Below are 24,290 nucleotides of genomic sequence, written 5' to 3'. Positions count from 1 at the left end.
TATAATGAAAATTGATTGGAATTTAATTATTAATGGCTAAATCTTTTGTTTTGTTAAAAAAAAATATATATATAAATTATATTTACAATAATATAAAAGAAAATTTAGTATAGTTTTAAATTTATTGGTATAATTATTGTTGTTGTGTTAAACGATGTTTGAGTATTATATATAGTATCATAATATATGAAATATTATAATTAAATATATAAATTGTATAATGATATCTTCTTTAACCGAATACTTTCTTGCGTTCAAACAAATATAATATAATCTCAAATTTACATTATTTATTAGAAAACTGAAATCACATACACACACAAATTTAAAATATGCAAACAGACGAAATTTTTCTTTTATTGTTAGCCTAATTAATCAAAAGACTAAAAGAATATCGTTAAAAGAGAACGTAAACATATTTTTATTGATTCTATCTCGGTTAGATATGAGCTCACTTATCCCCAAAACAGGAGAAGAAGAAGGAGGTGAAATACGTAAGCAAACGGATGACATATATCATCATATTGCACAAGTAATTTAGAACATATACATATGTCCTTATATGTATATCTTGAAGTTATAGTAGTAATAGTAAGAATATTATGATAGTATTCAGAAAGTGGTTATCAAAATCATTACACAAATAATTAAATACATATATACGTAATTATATATTATGTATTAGTATTTTTACTGTGATAATGTTTAAAAGACGATCATAATCATTACACAAGTTATTAAATATATACATATGAAATCATATATATATATATAGTTGTAATTGTAGTAATAGTAATAACAATAGTAGTGTGGTAGTATTGTAGTAGTGTTCAGGAGACAATAATCATCATCATCTCTGAGGAATAGTCTATCGTGCTAAACTGGGATTATCCTAGGAAGGATGTTACTGAGAACAAAGTTACTGTCATCTCATCTCACTATCTAATCACTCAATACGCGTCACAAATAAAAGACCTGGCGAATCAAATCTCTTTCATGGATCATGATTTTAGATCTGATCATCTTCTTGTCATTAATCGTTCATCCCTAAGGAGTTCTAAGATATTGTTCGGGTTATTTTCACGTAGAAAATGAACACCAAGAAAAAAATAAAAGAAGAATTATTGTGGTCAATTTTAAATGTATGCTTATCCTACATATCACATGATCAACACATCATACAAATACTTATATACATACACGTGTGATTAATCAAGCAAGGTTGATCGTATTTGTGGTTTTGAACAGTAGTACCGGTATTAATTGAATCGTTTTTTTTTTCATTTCAGGTGCGAGCAAACACAGGTGCAAACAACAAAAATAAATTCGCGAAAGATTCAACGAGGGTTGCGAACGATTTTGGACCAGTGAAAGGAGCCCGTTCGATTGATCATTGTGGTTTTACTACGGGGGAAAATCTTCCTCTCTTTACCCCTCATACGACCATATCGCCTCACCCCCAAACCATCTTTATATTCTTTATGGTAGAACGTTTACGTTAGATTGTAACATAGAATAGACCTTGCCATGCGAAAGCTTAGAACTTTGATCGAAATGCTAACAACGTTCGTGTGTCAGTAATCTTGCTACTTTATCTGTTTGTGTGTGGGTGGGTGCGTGTAGAATTTTATTAAAGATAGTTCAAAGATTTTTGTAAACTTTGAATTGTTTAATCAAATCTTACAAATTATTGTAACGAAAAAATTGTAATGTTTTAAATGTTAGATGATTTATGATTAAGCGTAAAAGTAATCTGACTTTTAAAAATAAATATGAACAATTTTAAAATATATAATTTAATTAATTAAACCAAATTTACTCAATGTATTTATGTTATTAACGTTTTAATATAATAATATCTGAATCTTTATCGTACCATAAAATAGAACGAATTATTCTCAACAACCCTTATACAAATTTATTTTGTTTAGAATAATTTTTCAAAATCCTATATTTATAACACAAATAAAAATGTTAAAGAATCCTAACAACTAAGTGACAACTGAGATCTGACATACCATAGCAAATTGGGTACGCTCATGTTAGACCTTCGATAAAATTCCCAGTAACTATTCCACGAAATTGCAAATGAAAGAGGAAGTAGAGAAAAAGAGTGAGAAGAAAAAATAGAGAGAAAGAGAGAGAGAGAGTGAGATGCACAAATTTTGAACGTAGTCCTGTGTAAATACCATGGGCCCAATCGGTTGGAAATGTAAGCCAATACCCAGGGTGTACACTCGGCGTGGTGCAGGAGTCTCTTTTCTCTCTCTTTCTTTCTCTGTCTCTCCCCTATCTCATCAGCCCTCTCTGGCACCTCGAAACACGAATATCGAGAGAAAGATCGACGAACTCGATCTTTGGGTTTGTGCTATCTATCGACGACACACGGTCAACGTATAACCAATATAATGAAGGTGAGATGCACGCCGTGTGGTCGACTTCCTCTTCCTGTATATCCACATCGGAACTACGTCCAGTCAGGTGTCCGATCCGGCGACACACATAAACTTACATTTACATATATTGCATGTAGATGTTCACTGTTACAATACTTGTACGATTAATGTCGGACATTTGATATTTTTTACTAGGCTCGTTGACATCAAAGCTTTGTCTCTTGTTCTCTATCTGTCTCTCTCTTTCTCTTTTTTCTAACATTTGAATTTTAACGCGAAACAATCGATTAACTTTTAAAGTATATTACCATTAAGGAGTTGCACACTTTTATGATACAATTTTTATATATGTACAATTTGTGTATGCACGAATTAAGATAATACAATTAATGTGTTCAATGCTTTTATTTCTAAACTATATCGTAATACAATCTAATTTCTATCTGCACCGTTTGTCTATTTATAATTACATAACCAGCTCGTTACGAGTACCGTCTACTTAAAATTTTTAAAATATAATTTTTGAACAACCTGAAATAAATGTTAACAATAAACCAAATTGAAACACTAATAAATATTATCAATTTCGATTCTCAGTTGTTAGCCTAAGATAGACTAGGATATTTTTAATTCCGAATTCTCTTAAAATTGTTAATCCTGTATGGTTTATTACCTTGTTCATATTAACGTTGTTAAAAAGTGACTTTCCATTTATCAAGAATTGAAATTTTTGTAAGCTTCTTTTAAATGGTAAAAAATACAATTTTATGAAAATAATTAAGGTTCTGAATTAAGAAGACCTTTAAAAGCATCATTATATTAAAGTCAGCAGGTTCTGTGAGTGTCCTTAGATTAATACAATTCATTTCGTAAAAGATTATTTATTTCATATGTGATAAAAATTGCACTGTTTTATTATCCTACGATTAAAAATACAAAACATGTCATTTGCATTGTTTATTAATATCCATTCTTTAATGTTTAAATCTAGTTTGAACAAAATTCAATGAAAAATGTAGTTAACGAGTATACAATTAAAATAAGATACCTATTACGTCAATGTAAACCATGTACAAATGTCTCCGAATAAACTGACCAAATACTTTCTTCAATTTTAAAGTTTAAGGGTTGTTAACAAGATAGAAGATTGTTTACTGGGAAGATCGTTGGTTGGTCGTTGATAGGCTCACCTGAAGTGTTCTTCAGCTGGTGAATAATCCACGAAAGGGAAGGCATTACGAGCCAGTGATCTGAGGGTACTCGTCCGTGAGGACCCAGAAGGACCACCGTGATCGGCGTGGTAATGGTATCTCAAGAAAATATAATATCCCTTGGCCTTGTTTCCCCGCTCGAACCCAAACACAAGCTAAAGGTGAACATACGTGTTCATATGTTCGCATGCATATACATGTCTATATATATATTGATGCTAATGAAAGAGAAAGAGAGATAGATAGATAAAAGGATGTATGGGGGTTGGTGGAGAAGGGTACCGATCGCCGAATGAACGATTAGTATCCCGTATCGTCGGCACCGAGATATCCTGGAACGCAACTATCCAGCCGACGGCGGCCTGTTCACTCTTTCCTTCACTCGTTCCTTCCTTCATTCGTTCATAAGTTCGTTCATTCGTTCGTGCGCCATCGATGACATCGAGAACAGCTCATCGTTGTCGGACCAACCATACGACGGTGTAGAGAAAGAATTTGATGCCAATGTCGATACCTTTTCTTCAACACTGACGAGATCAAACTACCAACACTTTGGATCTCTCATGCCGATGTACCATTTTTTTCTTAACACCTTATGTATCATTATCTGTTGAATAACAAGGTTTTTCAATTTCATCAATGATCATTCGATGTATATTGATCTTCTTTTATTTTCTTTAATTTTCAAATATTCATTTATTAAATAAGAATCGTTTGTTTGTTCTTTTATTTATTTAATTTAGTCTTAATTATTATTATTATTATTTATTTAAATTGATTTTGAATATTCTTAAAAGCTTATCATACGCTTACTATAAGATGAAAGAATAATAAGGGATGAAATTAAACCGATACAAAATCTTTCAGTTAGAGTTTAAACAATGATGACTATAAAGCAGTTAATACTGGATAAGAAAATAAACAGGAAGGAATGAACGAAATCTTGCAATTATAGAAAATAATTGATAAGCTCTGATCGATGATAAAATAAAACAATCCCTAAAAAATATTACATTTGTGATCAGAAAAGGGGAAGATGTAATAAATTAAGACATTTTTAACGATAAACTAACAAATCATTCGATAATTAATATTTAAGGACGATATAAGGGTACGTACTGGTCAGAGACATGGAGAAAGAAGAAGAAGAAAGGGAAAGGTAAAAAAAATGAAGAAAAAAAGAGAGAAAAAGCAATAGGATGGAGGGAGAAGGCGGGAAGGAAGAGCTGCGTTCGTTGTTGAGGGCGTGACAGAGAAAAGCAGAGAGAGAGAGAGAGAGAGAAAGAGAGAAGGAACTAGATAGAGAGAAAGAAAGACGAAGAGGAGATCAGGGTTCGTAGTGGAGTGGGATCAGATGGTACGTAGTCAGTGAGTAGGTAAGGGGTGAGAGTGGGTGGTGGATCCCTAGTTAGCCATGACACATTGGCAAGCCATCGTGCCAGCATGGCAGTAGCCGACGTTAGTATTCGCAAGGACTTTGATGCGATATCGTCTTTTCTTTTAAAACAACTTTTACCCAACTTAAAACAAACCCCCTATCTTCAAGCTAATACACAGTGATCCACAGTTACAACTAAAAAGTCTGATTCCTGAATATTAAAACAAGTGCTCGATTAAAACTATAACTGTGTATGTAACTAAACATTACTGAGGTATCTGCTGATTTATTATTGTATAAGAGCTTTATCAATGTGAACAAAACCAACTTGGAGGAGAAAGGATTCTGTTTAAAGTGTCCAGTTTTTTTTGGTGGATCGTAGATTCATTGGTGTACCAATCTTGATCAGTTCATCCCTTTACTAATGAGAATGTTTAAGGATTAATGTGATTTCGTATACAAATAAAAGTGATAACTTTGTGGTATTAAGAGAATTAGAAGATCTACAATGAGTATATGTGGATGATCTGGTGAACTTTTAACAAAAATCATTTCAATTTAACACCCAAACCTATAGAAATATGAATATGGAGTTTGGCAGGATCTTGTGTAGATATAATTAACGAAGAATTGTTTTAAATGTAACGGCAAAATTTAATTTGGTGTCCTTATACAGCGAATTGAAACCGTTAGAAGTACGGAGTGTTCTGTTCTTGTTACCTGATGTATGTCGAGTCTGTCTTGTTGCCTGTCAAGTGGATTAACAAAATGAAAGGATTAAAATTTGAACAAAAGTGTTAGTTGAAGAACGTGTAAAAGTGTTTGAATTGATAATTATTTATCATGAGGATGAAAGAAAACTTAAACAGTTCAAATTTCATATGGAAAATGTTGACCGTACGATGCAAATGGAAGAAACCAGGGAATTCTTACTTCTTGCCATAATCATCAAATCGAATGCCAGATGTTTTAGATCGATACAATTGTGCATCGATCGATCGATTAAGAGAATATGATTTTAAAGGAGAGAGACACACTTTATCTATTTTATCCTGGTTCGAGTATGTGTCACGTGGGAGAAGATGCACATGGTTCTAAATCTATGAATGAAAATATTTCGTAGGTTTCCTGTAGAAGCCCTTAGAGGAGACCGGCAGGTCTTCCAAGCCATAAAGGTACCTTCATACTTCTCTCTCTTTCTCTCTCTTTCTATCGGCCCATATATACACGTGCACTTTATACTTTCAGTCATTCATAAAAAAAATATATTTCCCGATCCGATTTGCCTATATTTGCCAATCATCGTTAAGTTATTACTTATCGTTCATCAATAAGATCAAATTCTACTCGTTGCTACCATCCACCTTTCAATTCGTTTCTCAAGAATATCATAAGCCTACTGATTGCATATAAATTCAAAAAGTGCAATCAAATATTTATATATCTGAATGTATATAGTAGATATAGAGCTTGATTGATAAAATTATAAATTTGTTTCAAATAAATGCGAATTGTGTTCGGGGTTTTTTTTTTTTTAAATCGTTACAAAAATGGGGGATGAAAAAAAAATGTATCGGTACTTTTTTGTTAATCGATATAAGGGGGGGGGGGGGGAAAGAAGGAAACAAAAATGGTGTTTACGATGAAATAAATATAATTGGAAATATTAAACAGTAGAAATTGGCTGCGCTGACGGAGCTATGCGTGGTTGCCAAGGTTACCGGAGGGGCTGGACCAGATCTTTCTAGAGAGAGAGAAAGGAGCATTGGCGCTATCGAGGATTTTGAGGAGGGGCGGGCTACGGGGGGGTCGCTTCTAGGGGAGCTTGCAACCAGAAATTTTACAGAGATGGAGTTTCTGCAGAATCATCACACGGTGAACACCTCCGAGTCGCCGTATACTCTCGGCACAGGTGAGAGAACAAAAAAAAATAAAACAAAAAAAAAGGAAGAGATAAAACTAATCTTTGTTGAATTAAAAATAATGGTCAAAATTTGTTGATTCGTCAAATAATAAATCGATCGTCAAATTTTTTTTATTATCCAATTGCCGTAAAAATGGTGTCGGGATCGAGCATATCTTCCCGCGCGAATTTATGGTATTTCTTTCATTACGAGTCCGCAATTAAAAAAGTGAAAGAAAAGAATAAATGAATAAATTGGATAATACGTGGTAGTGTACTTAATTCATCGTCATCATTCATCGTTATCGTCGTCGTCGTCGTCGTCGTCGTCGTCGTTGTCGTCGTCATCATCATCATCTTCATCAGTAAATGTTCAAGGATTTCATATTTGTAATTTCATATTTTTATTATCCTTCTTTTATTTATATGAATGTGATCTGTTTTAATGATTCAAAATGAATTAATCCTTCTCATAAATACTAATTAGATAATCTACAAAATATCCTATAAATTCATCAAATAAACTAATTCATTAGCTGACTAAATTTGGTACGAATCTAACGCGAAGCTAACAAAAAAAATTATTAAAAGAAAAAAAATGTTGAAATGACGTATTTATTAATATATACATATATATATAATAAGTAGTTACATATATGTACATATGATAATAAAAATTCATAGGATCGGTGGGTACAATCGAGGCGACCATACCATCCGCACTTTGCACCGGTTCATTGGGTGTTCTTTCGAACGAAGATACCTTGACCGACAATCAAAATGAAGAAACTTTAAGTGCTTTGCAAGGTACATTACGTTTGCAAGATTTGCAAGCTTCTACGGACGATATTACGGGAAGTGGTGATCAAACTCAACAACAAATTACAAATTCAGGCCAAAGCCAAGTGGTTGGTAGTGAATTTGGTAGTGGGTTTTGGGTCGACGATATGGCAGGTTTTCCACCATTGGATTTAGATCCTTTGCCTGGTTTGTTCAGTCCTTGTTCTGGGACTTACAAGTGAGTACTTTCGTTTATTTTTCTTTTTATGTATGTGTATACACTTGTATGTGTTTTTCTTTTTTTTTTTTTTTCATTTTAAGTCGGATGCTTGCAAATAAGGGTGGCTTTTGCATAGAACAGATATTATATTATTATTATTATCAATAATAAAATTACGTCAAATAAAAATTTTAATATTTTAATTACCGATCAAAATCTATTTGTTCATAATTATTTTAATAATAATAATAATAATAATAATAATAATAATGACGGAATGAAATAGATAAATAATTTTGTATTTATCTGTACAATCATCACAAATCACAAAAATCATCCGTTAACGCAAACAATTTTTACCTTTTATCCTTTTGTTCCTTGAAGGTCCCCGAATAAGAATCCAGAAAAAAAAGAAAATGAAAAAGGAAAAGGAAACAAGTGAGAAAAGAAAACATACGTTTAGGTCGCGTCTGATTTGTATCATACTTCATCTACTTTCTACTCTCAGATACAAGGATTACTGTTATCCTTTACGATAAAAGATATGAGTATAGTTCTTTCAATAGAATTTTAATGATTCATTTTATTTCTTTAAATCGTCATGTATATTCGTTATTTTTTATTATTAAATAATCAAAAATAAAGAGAGATAGAGATAACGAAATGTTTCTCTCGCAAACTTTCGTTCGTATATTTGTATTATCTTAATTATGAATTTGTTTTGTATTTTTGAAATTTTTCTTCAATATTTCTACCTTTCCTTCTTTCTTTCTTTATTTTCTTACAAAAATTATTCTCTCGAAACACAGTTTTATTTCGTATAATATTTTCATAACAATAATAATAATAATAATTATATTATTATTATTATAAGGAAAAAAAAGAAATTTCAACATAATATATTTATATTTTTACTTATATATAAAAAATAGAAATAAAAATTAAATGAGATAATAGAAGAAGAAAAAAATGCAATCGTTAACGTAAAGGTTTGTCCCTCGCACGACGTACCTTTATAATTTTAAAAGCGTTTTTACAGTTGGGGATGTCCAAGAGGTGATTGCGTACCAAGGACGAACAACGGGAACGGCGAGGGTGTCGCGGACGTATTGTTATCCTTGAAACATGCCGTGGTACATCCTGGAAGTCCTACAGGAGGGTATTATTCTTCAACGGGAGGCCCTAATACCCATCACTATACCCAAGATTACACCCAAAACTTAGGCCCACCCGTAGGCCCGCCAACGCATTACACTTCGGCACCCGCAATGTCTGTCAACGTTTCCATGAATATGACGATGAACATGAACTTGCATCATGGGTAAGTTTCTTTTATTAACGTTTCAAATGTATATTATTTCGAGTCTTTTATTTTGTATTCTCTTCTCTCTCATAGTGTTTGATTTTTATAAAGGATTGAAAACAAAAATGAAATAAGGGATGCAGATAAGATAGAAATAAAATTTCAAAAATGAATACTGGTGATTATGACAATGGATTGAGTTTAAAATTATATTTTCTATTACAATTATTAATTTTGTAAAACAAATCAATTTGTTGACTTAATCCGCTATCATAAAATTACCAGCATATTGATATATACAATAAATCACAAGAAGTATTCGTACTTACGCCATCATCAATCAGAAATAATTTAACACGTTACGTGTAATGTTTTTGGTACACGTTGAAACTAATATGTTGCAAGAAGTTAATTTGTCAAATTATACTAAACAAAGGAGTTTTAAATACGTAAGAATATTGTATAATTTAGCTGTACTACTGAATTGTACTTCAATTTTAATATCAGAATACAAAAGAACACTGGTAATAGCAAAAAAAAAAAAAACACAAAAATACAAAATGAAGATATTTAATTAATAATCTTAAAATAGATTTGGTTAGTATAAAAATTTATAAATTTTGCATTACTAACAAATACAAATTATTTATAATTGATAATGGAATTAAGAATAATTCCTGTGATTAATTGTAAAAGAAACATTAAACACTAAATTACGATAGTTCCGCCATTCTTTTTGATAAGGTAAAAGGAAAGAAAAGAAAAAAAAAAAATATATATATATATATATATATATATATATATATATATATATATAAAAGTAAAGGTGTCATAAAATAGAGGAAAAAAGAAAAAAGAGAGTAAGAGAAGAGAAAGATAATATATATATGCGTGTGTATGCGTAGATACGAGCAAGGTTATTCGTCGGCATGGGGTGCAGAGCCCTTGTTAAGTCCCGCTCCTCAATACAATCCAGTAGAAGCACAGACGAGAGTAAATCAAGCACCAACCAATGGGCTGATAGGTGGTAGTAGTACTGGTCACGCCCACGCTCATCCCCATCCACATTCTCACCCCCGTCTCCAAGGACCGAACGAGCATGCGCTTTGTGTCAATGGTGGAGGAGCAACAGTCACCACCCCGGACGACAATGGCAGGCCAAACCTTTGCAGGATATGCGGAAAATCTTATGCTCGACCTAGTACTCTCAAAACTCATCTTAGGACTCATTCTGGCGAGAAACCGTTTAGGTCGGTTTTCTTTTTTCTTTTTCTTCTTCTTCTTAATTTTGTTTTTCTTTTTTTTGTAAACATAATCTGTTCATTTTGTTGTTCATTATCTGTCTTTATACTTCTTTCCTCTTCTTCTTTTTCCTTCTCTTTTTTATTATTCTTCTCGTCGTACATTTTCTTCCCCATTTAAAAAAATGTTCTACTTCGGGAAGGGGTGTTCATTATCATCGTATTAATCATCTCTTGTGGTTATTCCATCCATCCCCCGCTTGCTTCTAACGGACTACGTTCAAATGGGCACAGCCTCGTTACTGTTGGAAATAGAAAAAGGATATGATGATATCGAATTGTCAGATCTTTCACCAACCGACTAATACGCGATTATTATTTGTAATTTTTTTTTTCTTTTTCCTTAAACATAATAGAGTAATATTTATGATAATCAAGAAATTCTTTAAATAATCGTTTTTGTTTAAAAAATCGACAACGTCGCGATCAAAAAGAGAAATAGAATAAAAGGGACAGAGAAAGAGAGAGAGAGAGAGAGAGAGAGAGAGAAAGAAAAAGAAAAAAAATAAAGAAAAAGTTAAGGATGGTTTTCATAAAAGGGAGAATTTAATCATCAAAAATAATTTGGATCATTGAATGAGAGACAGCATTAAAAATAGAATAAGTGAGAGAAACAGACAGACAAACAGACAAGACGGAGTTGAGATTATTTATAATATATAGAAAAAATTGTTTAAATAATAAATGAAACATAAAAAAAAAGGAAAATGTGATGGATTTGATCGCAGATGTCATGCATGTTCGAAAGCCTTCAGCCAAGCTGCCAACTTGACTGCCCATACGAGAACACATTCAGGAGAGAAACCATTCCGATGTCCAGTTTGCGATAGAAGATTTTCACAAAGTAGTTCCGTGACGACACACATGAGAACTCATTCCGGGGAACGTCCTTACAGGTACGATGATGATTTTTATCCTTTATATAACAATTTTTCATACATACGAGTAAAGGTTGCTCAAATCGTACCACTGCTTTAAATCGTACCTTTGACTTTTTTATTTAACTATCGTATCACAATAGCGTTTTTAATAGAACAGTCAATAATATTGATTCATTCAATCAGTTTTTGTTACCATCGGTGTACTAGTATAACGTATATTAATATTTATTAATTTATTAAAATAATTTTATGAGTGTTTTGTTATCATTTTGTGTATATGTTTGATAGATCTTGTTATATAGCAATGTACTATTGACAAATATTTTTGTTCCTATTTTAATTATTTATTCTGTGGTATTGAAATAATCGTTTTATTGAAATAATACCTTAAACAATAGCTTTATTTATTATTTTACTATGTTTATTTGTAATATGACAAGTACCTTGTCTTACTCATAGACGATGCTGAAATTGTATTGGTATGACTTAAAAATAGCCTATTTTTGAGAATTTTTAATTGAAATATGATAAGTCCAAAAAGAAATTCATTTGCAAGCAATTATTATACACACTTTCAAAAACATTCGTTAATTTTTTCATTGAAAGTCGTCACATAATTGCAGCGTCACCGTTTAGTAAAGAAAACCTTATATCGAGAACAATTTTCAGTAAAATTGAAACAATTCACTTGAAATTTATACTAAAAATTATACATTAACATTATCTACAAAATAACGTAGGGATTTCACCTCATCTAATAAGCTTTTTATGAATAATTTTTTACGTAATTTTATACCGATAAATAAATCTTGAAAATATGATGAAAATATGATATGTATCCATATGCAGGAATTAACAAGGAAATATTTTTATGATTATTGTAAAAACTGATTGTACTTAATAAATATCAATAAATATTACCTTTGATTCTTTTGATTTAAATTTTATTCTTGGATACGATTTAGGCTGTAAATGATACGACTTAGGACCCTGATTCCATAGTCGTGCAATATTTATTTATTACGTATTGTTAATTTTATATAAAAGCGTAAAGATATTTCAAACTTAATTAAAATAAATGAAATCAATTTTTAATGATATTATCTTGTTTACATATAAAATTACAGATTATACTATAAGCTGCACTTTTTTAGTACGATTTGAGCAATCTTACATATATACAAATATGTTTTAATTTTTGTATTTATTTTGAAACTTCTTAGTTAGCTAATAAATTCTAATTAATTTATATAAATAAACTATTATTCCTTTCAAATGATTTATACATATATGTATGTATATATTTATATAAAATAATAAGTGTATATATATATATATATTATATCACTATACTGTGCTATTATATTATACAGTATATTATAATATATAGTATATGTATATTATATTATTGTTATATTATTATTATTATCATTATACTTTTTATATATTTATTTGATAAAAATAATATTCAAAAAAAAAGAAATGTAAAAATTATAAAAAAGAAAAAATAACTTATAACAAATGAAATATAAAAAAATAATACAAGTCTTCTCCCATTTTGTTTTATTGGATACGTAATATTATTTTATGTATATTACCTCTTTATGTATTTATATTTAATAAATATAAATATTCAGTTATATATAGAAAGAGTATAGTCAAAAAAACCATTTGAAATAATGAATTAAAAAAAACATAATCTTCTTCCATTTTGTTTTGTAGATGTCGGCTCTGCAAAAAAGCGTTCTCTGACAGTTCGACGCTGACAAAACACTTACGAATTCATTCCGGTGAGAAACCTTATCAATGCAAGGTATGTCTCCTAAGATTTAGTCAAAGTGGCAATCTCAACAGGCACATGAGGGTTCATACAGCAACCCTAACGTGACACAATTCAACGAAGACAATCGATAGCAATCATTCGCTGCCACGATATTGTCGAATACCAGTTATACGGCATGGAACTGGAACTATTACTACTACTACTACTACAATTAATACTACTATTACTACTACTGCTATTACTACTACTACTACTACTACTAATAATAATAATAATAATAACAATAATAATAATACCTTAACGAAAACAATTTAGAATAAATAATCGATATAAATAGAATGAAAAATACAAAAATCCGAACACTGCGTTGTGTCGTGTACAGCTGACAAATTTTCTTTCTCTTTCTCTCTCTCTCTCTCTCTTTCTTTCATTACTCCCGATTATAAGCAACAATCATGACGAAAAAATAAGAAAAAAGAATCCAAAAAAGATAATATACTTAAAAAAAATTCCTAAATGTTTAACACGTTCCGTGCCGTGTGGGGTGTGTGAGCCCCACGCTGAACTTTTCGTTCAAGACATCAAAAATTGTCATCGTAAAATGAAGAATATTTTACAAATCTTGTATGCAATCAATTGTTGGCATCTGAATACTATTGTTGCTGTGTTTATTTGATCATGGGGCGTATACATCCCACGCGGCCTTAATGAAAAGTCTTCAAAAAACGATCTGGTACGACACGTGTTAACGAACTAATTTTAAGTGAAGCATATTAGTTCTTCAATAATGGAATCAACTAATAAAATTGCATACATGAAAAACTACAAAATAAAAATAAATAAAATTATAATCTTTTTTTTTGGAGATGTTCTAAAAAAAAAAAAAAAAAATACTCATACACACATATCGAATCGATCGTCCAATTTTAAACCTTCGAATAGAAACGAAAATCAAACCCAAGCAATGACGAACAAATGAAATGAATTAAATAAAGGAAACAATAAATAATTTTCTTCTACGATCGAAAAATTTTAGTTGACAATCGTGAAATACGATTGACATTTTATACTTTTCAAATTTGTCAATAGATCGATAGAGAGAGATCCATAGATCAATCGAATAGGGTGTCCCAAAAATTCCTACATAAATATCTGGACAATTCCCTGAAAAATTCTAAATTTTATTTGGAAAATATTATATTACAAATGGCAGAATATTGTCTTTATAATTTTTAACACTAGATATATACCATACCAGTCATTTTGACTAGACGGCCATTTTAATTCAAAATGTCTACTTCATGTAACATTTGATTTCTGTAAATAATTAAGAGTTTTGTTATTTAAAAATATCTATAAATCCATTTTTCTATTAAAATTATTATTGTTAAACATTTTTTGATATTTTTTAAGAGTAAATAAAGACTGGAAGCCTCAAAAAGCATTTTTTTTATACACCAGTCATTTTGACTAGTGTGATAAAAAATGGTGGTGTATCTAGTGTTAAACAAGTTTGTAATTAAAAATTCATAACTACATAATATGGAAAATAAAAATATCGTAAATATTCTAATTATAAATCAAATTAAATGAATTTTGTCTTCGTTTTGTTTTTCTAAAGAAATTTGTTGGGATACCCTATACGATGAAGACCAACAAAATAAAATGGAAAAAGAAAAAAGAAAAAAAAATATTTCTTAAAACGCACTTCGCCATTAAAATAATACTCTAGAATCGGGATTAGGTTGGTTGACAGGATATATCGTAATTTAGATCTTCAACATCCACCATAGCACCGTTGATTATTGTACAAATATTGTATTTATTATAATTAATTATAATATTAATGTGTTGCTGTGTGTTTTCACCACCCTATTTTTTCAAATTTTCATATATCGTCGTGTGGCATTTTTATTTAAATTTTTTCTTGTTCTTGTTGTTGTCGTCTTATTTTATTTTATTTTAAATTTTCTTTCATTCTTTCCTTTCGCGTTAACTTTATAACGTCAGTTCGTTTTTATTATTCTTAATTTCTTTTTTATTCATTTATTTACTTTTTAATTAATTCTTATATATACATACATATATATATATATATGTATATACACATGAAGATATATATATATATATATGGGTGTGTGTGTGTATACATATATATATATACATATACATATTTAATTTTTATATTAACGAAAGTGTTTTCACTGACGCCATGTTTTTTTTTTGTTCTTTTCCAAACGAACAACGAAATAATATGTAAATATTCATACATACACACGCACGCACGCACGCACCCACGCACGCACACGCACACGCACACACACACACACCCAAACACACACACACACTTACATATACATATATATATTACATATATATACATATATGTAATATTTTATTCGTATGACGAGAAAAAAGAAAAAAAATATATATATATATAATAACGGAAAAAATATATTTTAATCGATTAAAAAAAAAAACGGATGAGAGAATGGACATGTGCGTTTTCTTTTTTTTGTTCTCTTTTGCAATCCCACAGCAGATCAGGATCCACGTATCGTCGGTCGTGTGGGCTAGGCTATGGCAACCAGCCCTTTTTCGAGTGGTGGGGGTATCAGAGGGCTCTGGGAAACTACGGTGATGAAGGAAGAGGAAGAATAAGAAGTAAACTCGGGTTCGTCTTCAGGGTTACACTCGACCTTGAACCAGGGAAGGGGTTGTTGTTTGGAAACATTTTTTGTATCGTGAATTTGTTGTCACACATTGATTTGCCTCTTTTTCCACAAGATTCAAACTATGTAGGTATGTATGTGTATGGATGTATTTATGTATGTATGTATGTATGTAGGTATGTATGTATGTATGTACGGACAACTTTGTCTCTCACTTTACAGAATATCATTTTTACTTTTCATCATTATCATAATCATAATCATTATCATCATTACCAACATCATCATCATAATCATTGTCATCGTCATCATCATCATTATTATTATCATTATCATCATCATTCATTAAAAATCTTTCGCTCAATCTTTCTTTATCCTCTGTTTCTTTTTTTTCTATATATATAGTTATAATATTTATATAAGTAATAATTATTCTTAAAATAAAAAAAAAACTCAAGGAAGAAAAAAGGTATTTTAAAGAATACTACGTAATAAAAAAAAAAAGAAAACAAAATCAAATAAAAGCAAAAAAGAAAAATTAGAAAAAGAAGAAGAAGAAGAAGAATTACAACGTTTGTCCAATGAAGATGGGTTAAAAAAATTTGAGCCTTAAAACAACTTTTATTTTGTTAAAAATTAAAAAAAAAAAGGAAAGAAATGTTGTTCTTCTATGTTAAGCTCAAAATTTTTCAACTCACACACATACACACATACACACACATGCACGCACGCATGTATGTACCGGCACGGCTATGCAGGGACGAAGTTGGTCCGCCGTTTTGTTTATATATATATATATATATATATATATATATATATATATATATATATAATTATTTATATTATTAATGTGAAAACTTATCTTTAAAATAATAAAGATATTACCTTTCTTACGAGGAGAGGGAGGGAGGACCATCTTGTCGCGCAAAGTTAACGTACCACACTTGTGTTACGATTTATTATAAACTGTTCTTCAATTTTCTTTTCATATTTGTTTTTCTTAATGTACGTAGTAATCTTGTGTATGCTTAAGGCATATATATATATATATATATATATATATATATTTTATATATACGTATGTATGTATTTGTGATATTTCGTTCATTTCGTTCATTCTTTACTCTCATCTTTTCCTAATATCTATCTTTATTTATTTATTTCTTACTTTCTCTCTCTCTCTCTTTTTTTCTGTGTTTGTCAAACAAACTGTACTTGCTATTATCTGACTTTCATTTAATATTTAGATATATTTTCTTTTTTACATCACTTGGAATGATTTTCATTCGCATGAAAAAAAAGAAGTAATAATAGTATTAAAAATAATAATAATAATAATAATAATAAATTATTAAAGAAAAGTATAACAAACAACTAGGAAAGAAAAAGCTCATTGAGATGTAAAAGTGACAATATCCAGAAACTTATTCAATTACAAATATCAAACACTTTTCGGTCTCTATATTTTGTTTGTTGGTATGTTATGTGTTTTGTAGTAATTTTTATATAATGACGAAAACAAAATAAATGTATATATATATATGAATATTAGAAAAGTATATGATAACTAATTCAATATCTGTATATTAATTTCAATTTACGCATATTTAATAAAACGTTGTCACAAAATATCCAAATTCAATATACATACATATGTATACGTATGCATATATATATTTTTTAATGACGACCAATCAAAAAGTTTTAAAATTGCAACAGTTAATCCATTGACAGCGAAGCATACAAAAACAAAACGTGATAATAGCGTTTAGTTAGCTACAAGGAAGTATTTAGAATCGGACGCCTATATGCGCCGTTTGTAGTAAAAGTATAACTTTCTCTAAACACGCCTGTGATATATTTTCAGTCAAAGGATTAATTTTCTTATTGATAAATTTGAATTTAAAGATCATTGTCATCATCATCATAATGATCCTAATTAAAAATAAGACAAAAATGATTATACAAAATATAAATCAAATGTAGATATGTATATCTCTAAATAGATCTTTTTATATGTATATATGCATTTTGTGTGTGTGTTTTAATTTATTTCATCATTTGTGGATATTTGTTTTATCTCTCTTTAATTAATTTTTACTCAATTTTTTTTTTATTATTATTATTATTATTAATTGTCAGATATTATTATATCATACTAATCTCCGACATTAATTTTCATTATTTTTCTCAAAAAAATTATAAACATTACTCTCTCTCTCTCTCTCTCTCTCTCTCTCTCTCTCTGTTTTCTTTCTTTATTACTTTCTTTTTCTTTCATTTATTTATACTAAGCTGTTATACTTTAACTTCATTTATTTTGTTACTGTGTTTGTGTTGATTTGTTCTCTCATTTGAATGATTCATTACCATTTCTTTATAATATATTCTTCAATGCATGTTCGTAACATCGCTTATTACTTAATACAATAATTAATCATAAGTTTTAATTACCAATTAATAAAACTTGATTTTAGTTGTTTTTAATTCTTATTATGTTTTTTCTCTCTCCCACAAACATTCTCTCTCTCTCTCTCTCTCTCTCTCTATTTCTCTCTCACTTTCTTTCTCTTTCTCACTTCCACTTTCATCCAATAATTCTGTCTTTCATTTTCACACTCTTTCTCTCAAACTATTTCTTGCTCGCTTTTAACAAGATTATTATGTATATTAATTATTATCAATTAATATTTTATCCCTTGTTACAAGAAACGAATTCAAAGTATTATTTATTTGTTTTTTTTTTGTCCTGTTCATTTCGCGAAACACAGTATATATATATGTAATATCATATATAAGTAATTTAATTTTGACACTATATGTATGAATCTGTGTGTGTGTGTGTGTGTTGTGTGTATATATACTTGATTCGTGTATGTTAAGTGATACGTCGATCACAGATATCTGCCACGTTTTTTTCATTTTCTTTTATTTTCCTAATTTTTTATTGATCCAATTGGTTTTTTTTTTTTTTTTTTAATGAAAATGTTGCATCGCTTTGATTGTTATTGTTTTTTATTGACAGTTTATCATTCTTTCTCATTTACTACTCAAATTATACCAAGAAATACACTTGTGCGATTTATGCCTCATTCTCATTGTATCACAAAATTATAATAAGAATAAGAATAAGAATAAGAATAAGAATAAGAATATTAAAAATAATATTATTATTAATAGTAATAATAATAATAAGAAAAAAAAGAAGAAAGGATGTAAAAAAAAAAAAAAAAAAAAAAACAATAAAAAAGGAGACATTTATTATTCTCAAAATACGATGATAATAATAATAATGTCTAATGGAATTTTTTTTTCTTTTTTATTTTTTGTTTTTTTTTTTTTTTTTTTTTAAATGATAATTTGATTCCTCATTTTTTTAATTACTTCGCTACAAATTACAAACTGTAAATATCTATACATACATACATACGTACATACATACATACATATACATATACATATACATATACATACATATACATATACATATACATATATATATATACGTATATACGTATAAAATTGCATTTAATATTCTATACTTTTTTTGTCAAAAAAATTTATTTCAGGAAGTCTTTTTTTGTTTATTTTGTTTTTCATTTACCTTCTATTTCTCTTTCTCTCTATTTCTTTCTTTCTTTCTTTCTCTCTCTCTCTCTCTCTATCTCTCTTTCTCTCCTCTCTATTTTTTTATTTATTTTTTCCCCTTTTTCTTGCAAAATTTCAACTTGGTACATAGATTTGTAATGGAGAGATTTGAGAGAATATAATTGTCATCCATTCATATCGTCACATTAATATATCCTGCGTCATATATTCCTTTTTTTTCTAACATATATACGTATGTATATATGCCTGTGTATGTGTGTGTTGGTGTATATATATATATATATACACACGAAAACTAAAATTAGTTTATAAGAAGATATTATTTTTTTTATTTATCTAATACCACTCTCTCACAGTATTGTTTGTTTATTTCTTTCTTTCTTTCTTTTTTTCTCACGTACATAAAAAGGTGGGGAAAAAAAAGAACTTATATACTTGAAAGTACGCACACTTGCGCATCTCAATCTTTTTTTTCGAATACTCGACAATCGTAGCTATCGATTATTATTTTATGTATTTGTTTTATTTACTTGTTATACTATTAATCTTAATAATTAATAATGATAATAATTATAATTATAATAGTAATTAATATATAATAATAATAATAATAATAATAATTAATAATAATAATAATAATTATAATAATAGTAACGTTTTGTTTTTGTCATTAGATAGAAAACTACTCACACACCTGTTTTGTTTTGTTTTGTATCTTAAAACTTATCTCCATCCGCGTAGTATTGTTTTTATATATTTAATGCAGTCTATATATAAATATATATATATAGATAGATATAAAATTATAAACGATTATTATTATTATTTCATATCGGTTGAGCCGAAAACAAAAAATTAAGAAAAAAAATGAACTTCTTTACTGTTCAATTTTTCATTTTTATTTTATTTTATAATTGTATCTGATTATCAGAGAAAAAAAATTAGGATTATCGTTATAATCGTTCGTTTAGAAATATTATACATATCTAAAATGTATTTATATACCGCTATATAGTTTTCTCAATCTCAGGCAATCGGTAAGAAAATTATTATTATTATTTAAAACATCTCTTGCTTTATTTCATTAGCTATTTTCTGTTCCTTGTTGTATCTTGTTCATTGTTGCTGTTCTTGTTGTTGTTGTTGTTGTTGTTGTTGTTGCTGATGTTATTCTAGTTTTTTTTTCTGTATTATTTTATTACTTTTATTTTTTTATTTCTTTTTTTTCGAGAGAGTATAATTCTTTGGAAATACAAACTAAACATGAAGTATTCGAAGAATTCAAATACAGTGTGGCAACGTAAAACATGACTTATCATTATTATTTTGTCATAAATGTTCATTTATTCTGTACAATTGAAATATTTGAAATTTGAAAAAATAATGTATAATATCAAGAAGAGTGATAAGAGATTTATTATTTGTATATAATTTTTTTTTTTATATTTATTTTTCCTTTCTTTATACTTAATTACAAAACAGAGAAAGTTTTAACTCATTATTAGAAGAGAAATATAGTAAGACAGCAATAAAAAAAATTATTGGTAGTAGTAGTAGTAGTAGAAATAATAATAGTAATAATAATAATAATAATAATAACAAATATAATAATTATAATAATAATAATAATAATAATAATAATAATAATAATAATAATAATAATAATAATAATAATGACAAATAAAGAATAGTTTGACTAAGTAAATATAATATAGTTTCATGACATAATTATATAATATACAGCTTCAGAAAAAAAGACTCTAATATCATACAAATTATTTATTACATTACTAATAAGATATTTCTTTTTCTTCTTTTTCCTCTATCTTTTTTTTTATTTATATTTATTTATTTATTTATTTATTTATTAGAAATTCTAATATTTTAATATTTATATAAATTTCTAACAGCATAATGAAAATTCCGAGAGTGAGATAAAAAATGTTACAAAGCAAAAGAAAAAATATATATATATTTCTCGATCAATGAAAAAGACAGATCGTTCCTCGTAAATATTTTTCTATTCACGATACTTCGTTTTGTACTTTTTTGCATTAACATTAATTTAATAATGTCAATGCATTAGAATAACAAACCAATATAAAAGGGATCTTTATAAAAGATCAATGATCTAATTTCATTTTAAAACTGATTTGATCAATGCCTAACACGATGATGATCCATTTCGTTAGATATTTCATATCATTTCCATATCATTTCTTTTTTATAAGTATATGTATATGTATATGTATATATCTCTATATATAAGTAGATAATATATATATATATTTACATACATAAACATATACAGACTTTCAAAAACAAAAACAGAGCTCCAAGAATCAAGAGCCAACTACTTCACATGAAAAGAGAGTTTTTGGTTTATAGTTTTATTATATTTTATTATCCTTACTATTCTTATCATTTTCATCATCATCGTTATCACCAACGTCATTGTCATCGTCATCGTCATCGTCCTCGTCATCGTCCTCGTCATCGTTGTCATCATTATCATTATTATTATTATTATTATTATTATTATTATTATTATTATTATAATTGTAATTATAATTATTACTATTACTATTATTATTATTATTGTTATTATCACTATTATTTTTAAATCATTTTAGAAGAAGAGATAGAAAAAAAATAATATATATACATACATACATACATACATACAAACATACATACATACATACATACATATATATATTATATATATATATATAAAAGAAAAGCGTGTAAAAAAAAAGAATGAATAGAAATAAAAGGATAGAAAAATAATAAAAAGAAGAAAAAAATCAAAATGGAAAATATAATATAGAATTTAGTCGCAATTTAATAATAATCGTCATGATTACTGCCTGACTGTACTTGGTGGTAATGATCAAGTTACAAGAAATGCACTATTTAGAAACTTGACAAAAGTTTAACGCAAATGCAAACAAAATAAACATGCTTGCTCTCTCTCTCTCTTTCTCTCTCTCAAACACACCACACACCACACACCACGCACCACACACTACACACCACACACTACACACCACACACCACACACCACACATACACCCTCTGTAATATATAGAGCTTTCTCTTTCTTCTCTTTTTCACACACACACAGACACACTTTCTCTCCTTACTCTTTCTTTCTTTCTCTTTCTCTTTCTCTTTCTCTTTCTCTTCCTCTTTCTCTCTCTCTCATTCTTTCTCAGCTCACTCAGAAATCTCATTTATACTCATCTAATATTTCTTTTTTTTTTTTCTATTATTCTCTTTCTTACTCATGCACATCTTCTTATATCGTCTACCTCTGTATGCTGTTTTCTTCTATAATTTTTACTTTTTATTTCTCACGCACGCAACAAACATCATACATACGCTTATGCTTGTTCTCGCTCTTTCTTTCTCTTTCACTCTCTCTCTCTCTATTTTTTTATTTTCTTCATTTCTTTCATTCTTATACTCAAGGATGGATTCCCTCGAGTCCTCGGAAGCGGCGGACAGATTTTTTGGGGGGGCAAATCGTGCACGATACACACGTTTAGTAGTTAATCGGCCGTTTGTCGTCGAAGGTTATCTTTGTTTTTCTCTTATCCTTTTTTTCTTTTTTTTTTCTTATTTTTTCATTTACGGTAGTATTTTTTTATGTAACATGTGTGAATGTGTATGTATGTTGAGATGTATATTTTGCATTTTAGTTTGGATGCGTGCGGTTGTTCTTTTTATTTTCATATGTATATGTATATGTATATATGTATATGTACGTGTAAATGTTATAATGTGGTTGGTTGCTGTGTATGTATTGGTACGGTAGGTATGACCGATTGGCTTAGTATATATTTCTCCGTTACTTTTTTTACTTACTTCTTTATAATACGTGTCTCTCTCTCTCCTCTCTTTCTCCTCCCTCTTCCACTCCTCACTCCTCCCTCCTCTCTATCTCGCTCTCCTTCTCCCTCCTCATCACCTTGTCCCTATCCCTATCTCTATCCCTATCCTTATTTTTATCCTTATCTTTATCCCTATCTCTATTCCTATCCCAATCCCAATCCCAATCCCTATCCCTATCCTTATTCTTATTCTTATCCTTATCTTTCTCTTTCTCGCTCTCTCTCTCTCTCTCTCTCTCTCACACTTTCACTCTCTTTTACTCTTTCTTTCTTTCTTTCTCTTTCTTTCTTTCTTTCTCTTTCTTTCTTCCTCTCTCTCTCTTTCTCTCTCTTTCTTTCTTCCTCTCTCTCTCTTTCTCTTTCTCTCTTTCTCTTTCTTGCTCTATGTACGTATTTTTTTGATGTGTTTGTTAGTAGAGTGCAGTGTATGCATGTAAGTGTATTTGTATGTTAAAGTATATGTAGCATGTTCGTGAATGGCTAAAGGAAATTAGATCGGAGGGTGGTGCAGGAGTGTACGTCTGAAGTTCAAGGTCAACGGGGACTCGGAGCAGGTGGGCTTGGCCGGGGGTCAGGCTCGCTCACTATGCTGTGTGGTAGACCGGGTAATCCAGCAGTAGGGGGAGCTGAAGCAGGGCCTCCAGCCCCGCCGCCGCCTACCGTTGGACCCGCGGGGCCTGTCGGACCCCCGGCGCCTGCACCGCCTGCCGAGGAGTTTGGTCCGCCACCACCCCCACCACCACCGCCGCCGACGACGGAATGCCCACCGGGAGGTGGGGGTGCAGAATCGTGAGGAGTCGTTGAATGCGCCTGTTGAACGGGCAGCGCCCCAGCATAGTATCCGCCGTTGATCCCCTCGGGGTAGCTGCTGGAGAAAGCGAAAAGAAATTGGCCACTTCGATAAATGCCTTTTACAAAGTGCCCAATCGATCTTAGGAAATCCAAAGGTTCGAGAAC

At 29.5% G+C, this 24,290-nt stretch overlaps 2 protein-coding genes across 9 annotated transcripts in view; one reads left to right on the top strand and one right to left on the bottom strand.

The window, feature by feature from the left end:
• Positions 1-1,522: 1,522 nt before the first annotated feature.
• LOC107065507 (uncharacterized) lies at positions 1,523-23,223 on the top strand. Of its 2 annotated transcripts, none has more exons than XM_015319256.2 (7): positions 1,523-6,160; positions 6,663-6,897; positions 7,573-7,906; positions 8,928-9,209; positions 10,097-10,441; positions 11,221-11,388; positions 13,096-23,223. In XM_015319256.2, the coding sequence occupies exons 1-7, from the start codon at positions 6,092-6,094 to the stop codon at positions 13,259-13,261; spliced, it is 1,599 nt and encodes a 532-aa protein (XP_015174742.1). In that variant the 5' UTR covers positions 1,523-6,091; the 3' UTR covers positions 13,262-23,223. The 2 variants fall into 2 exon arrangements, with proteins under 2 accessions (XP_015174742.1, XP_089033658.1); XM_089177532.1 differs by having other exon boundaries at positions 6,660-6,897.
• CtBP (C-terminal binding protein) overlaps positions 10,536-24,290 on the bottom strand; it is a 31,469-nt gene continuing 17,714 nt past the window's right edge. For 5 of the 7 annotated variants that reach the window (XM_015319257.2, XM_015319260.2, XM_089177536.1 and 2 more), the window contains exon 8: positions 16,647-24,201. In XM_015319257.2, the coding sequence (XP_015174743.1) occupies positions 23,868-24,201 (334 nt within the window). In that variant the 3' untranslated portion in view covers positions 16,647-23,867. Of the gene's footprint in view, positions 10,735-16,646; positions 24,202-24,290 lie in introns of those variants that run through there. The other 2 variants (XM_089177539.1, XM_089177538.1) reach the window with 2 other exon arrangements.

The sequence above is a fragment of the Polistes dominula genome, unplaced genomic scaffold (assembly GCF_049000335.1).
Source record: "Polistes dominula isolate Pdom_NZ unplaced genomic scaffold, Pdom_raw_medaka contig_24, whole genome shotgun sequence".
In the NCBI taxonomy this organism is placed as follows: Eukaryota; Metazoa; Arthropoda; class Insecta; order Hymenoptera; family Vespidae; genus Polistes; species Polistes dominula.
Note: the sequence above shows the minus strand (reverse complement) of the source record. Positions and strands in the feature narration are given on the sequence as shown.

What these genes read in the sequence shown, in the direction of transcription:
- LOC107065507 (XM_015319256.2), top strand. Translation starts at nt 6,092, where the DNA reads ATGAAAATATTTCGTAGGTTTCCTGTAGAAGCCCTTAGAGGAGACCGG. An exon ending in GCCGTATACTCTCGGCACAG is followed by an intron (nt 6,898 to 7,572) that starts GTGAGAGAACAA and finishes AAAAATTCATAG; the next exon opens with GATCGGTGGGTACAATCGAG. An exon ending in TCCGGGGAACGTCCTTACAG is followed by an intron (nt 11,389 to 13,095) that starts GTACGATGATGA and finishes TTTGTTTTGTAG; the next exon opens with ATGTCGGCTCTGCAAAAAAG.